Genomic DNA, 9,882 nt, shown 5'->3' on the forward strand with positions numbered 1-9,882 from the left:
ATTTTCCTAAAATAATTTCTTCAACATTTTTTCTTCAGTGAAAACTTTTCCACACATGGCTGCCTAGAGCTGGTCTCTTTAATTACAGCTGTCCGGCCAAGGCTTCACTTTGTATTCTGTGTATGTAAAGTAGGGATGCACCGATACTAGCATCAGTGCTGATACCGAGTATTTGGGCGAGAACTCACCCAACTCACCGATACTTACCCCCGATACTGGAACTTCTGGTCAGAGGGATGTTTCCTTTGACCGGCAGTGCTGTGAGAGAACATGGAGCTGGCTTCGCGGCCAATCAGGAAATCGGGTAATGACACGCTGCCCGGCTTTCTGATTGCCCTGGAAGCCGGCTCCATGCTACCGGAAGTACCAATATCTGACTTGGTATCCGTGAGTACTGAAATATAAATATTGGTACTCAATACCGAAAAAACAGTATCAGCGCATCCCTAATGTAAAGCATACTTGTGTCATACTTCTCGCCTGTGAATCCTGAACTCTACCACAGTCAGTGTCCTGCGTATGAAGTTACGCACAACCATAAACTGTTGATGTGACCCTCTAATTATCATTCTTTCTTTAGATCTGACCACGTACGACACTGTGAAACACTTTCTACTAAGAAACACAAACCTCAAGGACAATAGCCTATGTCACAGTATTTCCAGGTATTTTGTTTTTCACTTAAAGGAGATGTAAAGTCTCAGCATGTCCTCTCCTGTTATATATCGGCATTGTAATAGGAATACATAATAGAGTTGTTTCTGATAATACAATCAAAGCTCACATGCAAAAATCCCTTCTATATAGTGAGTGCTGCCTTCCATCTGCTCATCACTTCCAACAACTTCCTGGATTCCCAGTGTGCTTTGTGTCTCTTTCCCTGCTGCTTGATGTGATGCAGTCTCCTTTTCTCAACACTACATATCTTATCATGCATTGCTCCCAGCAAGCAACGATCATGTTACATTGTACAGGTGTTGAGTTTTAGTTCAGAGGACAGGCTCTGTTAAACATATATGACAAAGGATTCCCAAAGCTCTATAGGTTAACATGAGACATGACGTTAGAAGCTGCCTGCCTTGAAGCAGGATTTGTCAGCTTGAAACCTCAGACTAATGTTGGATAAAGGAAAAGTCAATCACTTACGTGTGTAAACTTCTTGAGCTGCAAGGCCCCATTCACACGTAGCGATTTCCACCGCGCGATATCGCGAGAAGTCACCGGCTAATGATATTCAATGGAGCTGTCTTAGCTCCATGTCGCGGTCGCTTCTACAGGGCCCTTTTTTCGGCGGATTTTGCGCGATTTTGCTTTTTCTAATGGAGCCCGACAGAGAAGGTCGCGCTACCGTCGCTGGATCGTCGTTGGAACGTCGCCCCGAAAGTCGCGCTACCCCGGCCGCTGCAAAAGGTATGGCGCTACGTGTGAATGGGGCCTTAAGGTCAATAAACAGGCTTTTTAAGGGATAGAAGAAATGTACGAACAAAGAGCCAAGCGCTCCACCAGTTGGCTAAAATGAATGCACAATATCAATATGCTGCATTTCAGATTTGCATGACTAAACGCACATGTCATTTCTAGTCCTGCCAACGATAAGTTAAGAAAATCGGTACAGCCCCTTTTTTTTACATTCAGGAGCAGAGCTGTCCTTAGAGGCGAGCGTTCGGCGAGTGAGGATGGCGGGCAACAGAATTCTTTCTTTCGTCAAGTGGTGGGCATTGTGATTGATGAGGAGCTGCATCGCTGGATGACGTGATTGACGATGTATTTACATTGTGGGACATTATTTATTTTTTATTTAATAAAGTACTTTTTAAACCAGCGTGGTGTGTAAAAACTACCCCTTACTCATTTACAAGGGGGGGGGCGGTGGCATCTGGGGGCCCCCTTCAGATAAGCTTCAGATTCAGATAAGCCTCCCTGCCCACAAACCCCCCACTACCACCAGGCCAGGGTTGTTGGGAAGAGGCCCTTGTCCATCAACATGGGAACCTTGCCCCTTTCCCTGTTGCCCCAAATCAAGGGTATGGTAAGGAATTTTGGGGTGGGGACCCCCTTTTTTTTTTTTCTTTCCTTGGCTTGGGATCTAGTATGAATTAGAGGGTGACCCACGCTTTTTTTTAATTTTTCACTTTTGACAACATACTAAACTTCTTCCAAATAGATTTAATTCGTTCTGAATTCCGAAACTGAAAACTTTGGATTGATTCGAATATCGAACGCATCCAAATTTCTGAAAAGGGAATGAAATATTCGGCCATGCACATGTCTAGTGACTGTCTTCTTTATTTACGCCCCCCCGGGCCAAAACGAGCAGTTAACCCTTTCAATGTGGGGGCAACCCCACTGCAAGGGCTAGATTTTCAAAATCCTGTGGTTTCTTCTTTAGGTTGGGATAAACAATCAAATCCTAGTACCAGCCAGGAGGAGAGAGTATAGTAGCATGGGACTATGAATTCTAAGGTGTAGCAAGATGGTCAGTACCAGAATGTCGGGAGAAGACAGGCTGTGCAACATAACAACAATCCAAAACATATCCATAGGAGTGGTGGAGCCGGATTATATAATTATGCATTATATAATTTGCAAAGGAAGTGTCCCGAGTTAAATCCCAATGAAATGCTGTGGTTTAATCAGAACCCCCCCAACATCTATTGCAGTTTGTTTTATATGTAACTGGCTTCACCGAAAAGTAAAACAATACAGACCATCAATATAAAAACATATTGCATTTAAACATGTAATTAAAATTCACCCCAGAACATTATATTCTTTTCTTTAAGTATCTGAATTTGTCTTAACATCGGCACTGTTGGCGAGGGAGGAAACTTTGTTGCTTTAGCTTGTTACAAGGTCTGCAGTCTGTCCACCTAAAGCCAATCATTTATTTTTTTCTGTGTCTGGAGCAGTATATGTTCCGGTCTGGTTGCTGCTACATTGGGAACCCCGGCTGATGTCATCAAGACCCGAATAATGAATCAGCCCAGAGACAAACATGGCCGGTATGTATCCTTATACCTGGATACATTTCACTAGAACTATGATTTGGACATGAAAATTTGTGTTGCCGATGGCAACTGTTTCAAAGTTAGAAGGAAAGTTATTAATGTGTATTTAAGCCCCAGGAAGCCGGCTCCATGCTGTTTGGCCGGAAAGACGGCTTCCAAAGGCAATCGAGCTGGCCAGACAGCATGAGTTGCTTCCTGATTGGCCGGCTCCATGCTGATTGGCTGGGAAGCCGGCTTCCCCAGGCCAATCAGCATCGAAGCGGCCAAACAGCATGGAGCCGGCTCCCCGCCCAATCAGGAAGCCGGGTGGCATGCCATTACCCACTGCCCAGCTTCTTGATTGCCCGGTAAGCCGGCTCCATACTGTTTGGCCGGCTCGATGCTGATTGGCCGGGAAGCCAGCTTCTCAGCCAATCAGCATTAAGCCAGCCAAACAGCGCACGATCTTGAGCTTCAGCCATCATGTTTAGATCGTGTGAATCATTCCTGTCCTCCGATAAATACCCTCGCAGCACTGCCAGTCAGAGGAAATCAGCTGTGTACAAAACTTGGACCCTCTGTGCTCAGTGCAGGGCGTCATTGCACATGCTGCTGGGGGCCCCAAAACAAGTAATTTGGGATGAATAAACAGTCAGGCCTGAGGCTTGGGCTTCTATAGACATGTTGGCTTAGGATGGGGGGGGGGAGGGATTGAATTAAACGTTTACTTATCTTTTATGATATTTTGAGATCTCACTACTGCTGTCTGGGAGATATAAAGAAGCTGCTGGATGATTGAACATTACTGACCTATTGTGATTTTTGGTTTCAGGGGAATCCTATACAAGTCTTCTACTGACTGTTTCATCCAAGCTGTGCGTGGGGAGGGATTTCTGTCCCTCTACAAGGGGTACATTCCCACCTGGATGAGAATGGTAAGAGCTTTTCTAATGGACGTTGAGCACAACTGAATACATTGCAGGCACATTACAGTGGACTTTTGACTTTGGTTCATAGTCCCTACATAAAATCTTCACCCGATAACACACTTCCTGTCTTAGGGTGACTCCATAGTATGGAGGAGCAATGGAGCCACCCTTGGAGAGCAGCAGTCACCCTTTGGGGGAGGGTAGATGGACTAGCTTTGATTTACTTATTCCCAATGGTCCTCAGCTCCATCTATTGGCCATAATGTATTATTACAGCACTACATTCAAGCTGGGAGAAATACAGTATATGAAGAACATTAGTTTTTGGCATTATTTGTACTAAATGAAAGTTCACAGATGTTCACAGGGCGAAGGGACCCCGGAATGGTATATAAGTAGACCCCATTGGTGTCTTTTCATTGTTTGTCTTTATGCATTTTAGAAATTCTCTTAAAAGTATTTCAAGTGTCCTATGTGTGATTGTGTCTTATATTTGGTTGTGTTCCAGGCTCCCTGGTCGCTGGTCTTCTGGCTGACTTATGAGCAGATAAGACGTATTGGAGGCGTTAGCTCATTTTGAGTCAGTTGATTAGGTAAGTGATTTGGTAGAAGTTTGGTCCATGTGTGAAGCAGAGATTTCCAATGCACCCACAAGATTGTTAGTGGATCTGTCCCCAAACTTCTATGAATTCTCTCCAGCCACAGTACTGCACTTCAATATTCAACCTCTGCTGTAAAAGTGAAAGTCTTGATTGAGAGCCGGCAACATTATACCTGCTATACCTGGCAACATATAGCCGACAACATTATACCTGCTATGGCCTTATGAGCCAGAGAAGCCTCTTCTGTTACAGGAACCTGACTTCATGGCTGAACCCTGCTAAGTGCCATTGCCTTTGAATTGAGGGAGACCCTATTGGCCACCTAAACAGCTGGTGAAGTTTAAAGTGACCCTGACACAAAAAAAGCTTCTATCAAGCATAGAATGTTCTATAAACCTTGAGGTGCTCCCCCACTTTGCCATATGTACATTTCTATTGTCCAGCGAAGAAGCTCATCACAATGATGGGCCAATGGGAATGTGTGGGAGGTAGGAGGGATCAAACAAGTCCATTTTCACCCTCTGTCCCCCAACTGCATGTATTTTTTGAATTCTTATACATTTTTAGGCCATTTGTGTAACACACAAGGGTCCCCTTCTCCAGCGTTAGGTGGTCTTCAATGATGCAGAGTATTTTATTTTACTGAGAGTGCAGGGTACCATCGTGAGGTCTTCCTAGAAGTCAGGGCTATGACCAAACTGAACTCGCAAGGTTGGGAGATGCTGGAGGTCTCCCTAGAAGTCAGGGCTATGACCACCCTGAACTCGCAAGGTTGGGAGATGCTGGAGGTCTCCCTAGAAGGTAGGGCTATGACCACCCTGAACTCGCAAGGTTGGGAGATGCTGGAGGTCTTCCTAGAAGGCAAGGCCATGACCACCCTGAACTCGTGGGTTGGGAGATGCTGGAGGTCTTCCTAGAAGGCAGGGCCATGACCACCCTGAACTCGTGGGTTGGGAGATGCTGGGTTTCATTAAATTCAGAAGAGGACCAGACCTATCAGAGGTTAGCATGGCAAGAAATTGCTTTTTTCATTCTTTCAATGGCTGGGGCGCTAAATAAAAACGAATTGGGCTTGAACACAACCAGGAAGTGTTGAGTCTTTGCGGATAAGAAGGGCCTGAGATTTGAGTATACCAGTATACTCAAAAGGAGCTGGGTGTTTCTCCTGTACAGATGGATTGGGCTAGATCATTAATAGTCCTTAGCAAACAAGGCCTTTGATCTGGTCTTTTTTAGGTTCAAATGTAGGCATGTGCAGGTTACATTCAAGGTGCATGACATTTATACTTAATAGCAGCCTTTTTAATGAAGTCAGGGAAGGTCAAGTTCCAGTAACAGTGGAACTAAAGGAGGGCTAATATCCATTGTCTTTGTTACAAATAACCCGAAAACGTATGGTGCCTCCTGTTTGCTTCAACTGTTAGTTTACATTTCTGGGATAAGCACGGGATCACTTCTTCGTTACCTTTTGTACAGTTGTCCTTTTTATTGATCCTCCATCTCCATGAGTGCAGCATATAAGATCAAATACTTGCCTTCCTCCAAGTTTTCTTTCACTGTATGGCCTTACCAGGCCCCACACAGCCATGTCCATGGAGGGTTATCTTATTACTCTGCATGTACACTGCTGCCCCATTTATTCCTGTGGGGGAGCCATACTATGGTGGACGGTTGGAGGCCACCATGAGTACAGCTCACCCATAGGAATGAAAAGGGCCACTAGGCCCATGCACTGTAAGAGGGCCCGGTAAGGATGTTATAACAAAGGCTATGCTGTGCTAGGCGGGGCCAAATCACTTTACCAGGGATGCAGGTAAATATTTTACTTATGGGTTGCACTCGGAGGGGTGAGGGGAATATATTTATAGTACAACTATACTATAAGGTACAGATGTCCTTTTTAACGTTGAACTCAAGGCAGATATACTCTGATCAGCCATAACATAATGACCACTAAGAGGTGAAGTAAATAACATGGATTATCCCATTACAATGGCACCTGGAAGTGGGGGGATATATTACAATGGCACCTGGAAGTGGGGGGGATATTACAATGGCACCTGAAAGAGAGGGATATATTAGGCAGCAAGTGAACATTTTGTCCCTGAAGTTGATGTGTTGGAAGCAGAAAAAATGAGCAAATGTAAGGATTTGAGCAACTCTGACGAGGGCCAAATTGTGATGTCTAGACGACTGGGTCAGATCAACTCCAAAACTGCAGCTCTTGTGGGATGTCCCCGGTCTGCAATGGTCAGGACCGACCAAAAGTGGTCCAAGGAAGCAAAACCAGTAACAGGGTCATAGGCAGCCAAGGCTCATTGATGCATATAGGGAGGGAAGGAGGCCGCACCATACAACTTACAGGACTTAAAGTATCTGCTACTGACGGCTTGGTGCCAGATACCACAGCATACCATCGGAGGTCTAGTGGAGTCCATGCCTGGATGGGTCAGGAAAAGGGGGACCTACTCAATATTAGGTGGGTGGTCATAATGATATGGCTGATCGGTGTGTGTGTGTAATTATAATGTACATATAGAGAATGTGTAACTTTTTTCTATTTCTGTGGAATGACAGGAATTAGATCACCAGCAGAGAAGAAGGAGAGATCAACACAGTATTCGTCCCAATTGTCTGAGGAGCGGCATAAATAGAGCCTGACGTTGATGATAATTTTTTGTGATATTTTTGAAAAAGAAAATTGATTATAAAAATAAATTATTTACATTAAATGGAACTAATAATTGAATCTGATGTGCCTATTTTTATTCTCTACGTTTGTCCTAAACTTGTTGTAGACTGGTGGCTCCCAGCTCTGCCTGTAGAATACTGTATATCCTGTGATTGCAGAATGACTTTCACTGTCCATGTCATATTGAACCCCATAGAGAAAAACGATCAGTTAACCCTTGCAATGCGGGGGTAGCCCCACTGCAAGAGTTCAAGGAGAACTATGAGGCGAGTGAAAATCACTCACCTCATAGTTCTAGCCGAAGTGTGACAAAACGCCACTAGATAGCCACAGCCAGCTGTCAATCACGCAGCTGAGTGGATCTCGACAGCAATGTCGGGATCCGTTCCGGCTGCGGTACTCTATAGCTTGCGGTATACTGAAATTTGGGTGACGGGAGGGCGCTAGTTTGTGTCCTCCCGTTACCCTTAGGAGAACTATGGGGAAAAGTCCTGACCCCATAGTTCTCCTTTTAACTTTTTACATACCTGGTTATTCTTTGAAGAGTCCCTAGATGCCAACAGTGAATCATGTGTACACCACCCAAACCAGGAAGTAAAAGTATTTAAACTGAAATTTGGGGGCAGCCGTTACTAACCGAGCTAGTTTATTGGCTTCAATATTTTCTGGGTCACATGACCGGAAGAAGCCGGATTATATAATGCGTTTACATTGAGTCTGTTACCCAGAAAAGGTCCAAAGTATTGAAGTCATTGGATTAGTAATCTCAGAATGTTCCAGGAAATAAAACAACGGCACATTTCTCTCAAGACAGGTTTGGTTCAATCACAGAAATTCCTAAAACAACCCTGTTATGAAATCATTTGGCCAAATAAGCATTACCTGTAAAATTGCAGGAGGAACACTCTGCATTCAATAGAAATCATCCTCTAAGTCACCGTTCACATCTGAGCGATTTGTCGCACATTTCCTGCTCAGCGTGGAGATTCCTATTATGTTCAATAATGTCCATTCTGCCCCTAGCGAAAAAAGTACATGGGCAAAATCATGCGTTTGTGGCCCCATAGACTTCAATGGGAGCGCCACTACAGGTGAAACTCGAAAAATTAGAATATCGTGCAAAAGTTCATTTATTTCACTAATGCAACGCAGCCGTCTACCAGGAGATTTTGGAGCACTTCATGCTTTCTTCCGCAGACGAGCTCTATGGGGATGCTGACTTCAGGACTTGGCACCTGCCCACACTGAGATTGTGGATCTGGGTTTTTCATGAGCTGTAAGCCATAATCATCACAATTATGACAAATCACGGCTTGAACTATCTTGCTTTGCATGTAATGAGTCTCTCTCATATATTAGTTTCACCTTTTAAGTTGCATTAGTGAAATAAATGATGTTTTGCACAATATTCTAATTTTTCGAGTTTCACCTGTATATGCACATCACTAGCATCTTAGCCCCTAACAACCTCAGGGGTGTGAATACAATATATGATTTATCGCTGGGGGCAACAACTGTGATCCCCCCCCTTCTCATGATACTCCAAATCCACCGATCAGCCATAACATTATCACCACTCGCCTAATACTGACTAGGTCCCCCATTTTGCCGCCAAAACCCTGACAGCCCCGACCCATTGAGGCATGGACTCCACAAGGCCTCTGAAGGTGTGCTGTGGTATTTGGCACCAAGCCGTCAGTAGCAGATCCTTTCAGTCCTGTTAGTTGTGAGGTGATCGGCCTCCATGGGTCGGACTTGTTTTTCCAGCACATCCCACAGATGATCGATTGGATTGAGATATGGAGAATTTGGAGGCCAAGTCATCACCTCAAACTCGTTGTGTTCCTCAAGCCATTCTTCAACCATTTTTGCAGTGTGGCAGGGAACATTATCCTGCTGAAAGAGGTCACTGCCATCAGGGAATACCAGACGTCCCAACTCTCCGGGAGTCTCCCGCTATTAGATAGCGGCTCCCGGCCGCCCGGCAGAGAAACATTTTCTCCCGGAAAGGTTTACTCTCCTAGATCAAGGAGAGTAAACCTTTCCCTGCTATGGGTTTTTTTTTCTTTTCTGACATTGGGGCCGCCCGCCGTCAGAGAAAAAAAAAACCCAGCATAGAAATGAATAGGTGGATTGCTATTGGCTATTTAAATTTGCAATAGCCAATAGGAGACTAGCTATTGAACCCTCCCACTGCTGCTGTCAATCAGCAGAGGTGGACCTGAAGTTCTCCATCTTAAGCATGTCGGGTGCATATAAAAATGCAGATTACGCCACACGTGTTGGATATCCTGCCGGCCACTACCTCAGGGCCCGATAGTAATGCGAGAGGCGTAGCCACAGCGCACAGTGAAGGACGTGACTCCTGACACACCTGTAAGTGACGCGGCCTGAGCTTTTCCAAGAGAGCAAAGCATGGAGTCACCACCTCCTAGAAACATTTTATTACCCCTTGCAGTGGGGCTCTCCCAGCCCTGCCAGGGTTAAGTGCTTCCATCTTGGTGCTAAAATTCAAAAAGTTATACTCGCCCGAACCTCGGAGTCATCTTGTTCTTAGACCGGTCATTCCAGCCTCGCTGCCCCTGATCTAAGGTCCCCGAGTCATCGCGTCTCATACGCAGTGTATTGGACGCAAAGACGCCGAGGGACATACCATCACTGCAGCGGAGCAG

At 45.0% G+C, this 9,882-nt stretch overlaps 1 protein-coding gene across 2 annotated transcripts in view; it reads left to right on the top strand.

Moving 5' to 3' along the window:
• Positions 1 to 4,514, top strand: part of SLC25A27 (solute carrier family 25 member 27) — a 24,586-nt gene extending 20,072 nt beyond the window's left edge. For both annotated transcript variants that reach the window (XM_018566805.1, XM_018566803.1), the window contains 4 exons: positions 581 to 665; positions 2,910 to 3,002; positions 3,820 to 3,922; positions 4,425 to 4,514. In XM_018566805.1, the coding sequence (XP_018422307.1) occupies positions 581 to 665; positions 2,910 to 3,002; positions 3,820 to 3,922; positions 4,425 to 4,496 (353 nt within the window). In that variant the 3' untranslated portion in view covers positions 4,497 to 4,514. The remainder of the gene's footprint in view (positions 1 to 580; positions 666 to 2,909; positions 3,003 to 3,819; positions 3,923 to 4,424) is intronic.
• Positions 4,515 to 9,882: the final 5,368 nt, after the last annotated feature.

The sequence above is a fragment of the Nanorana parkeri genome, unplaced genomic scaffold (genome assembly GCF_000935625.1).
Source record: "Nanorana parkeri isolate BGI_ZX_2015 unplaced genomic scaffold, ASM93562v1 scaffold977, whole genome shotgun sequence".
Taxonomy (NCBI): domain Eukaryota; kingdom Metazoa; phylum Chordata; class Amphibia; order Anura; family Dicroglossidae; genus Nanorana; species Nanorana parkeri.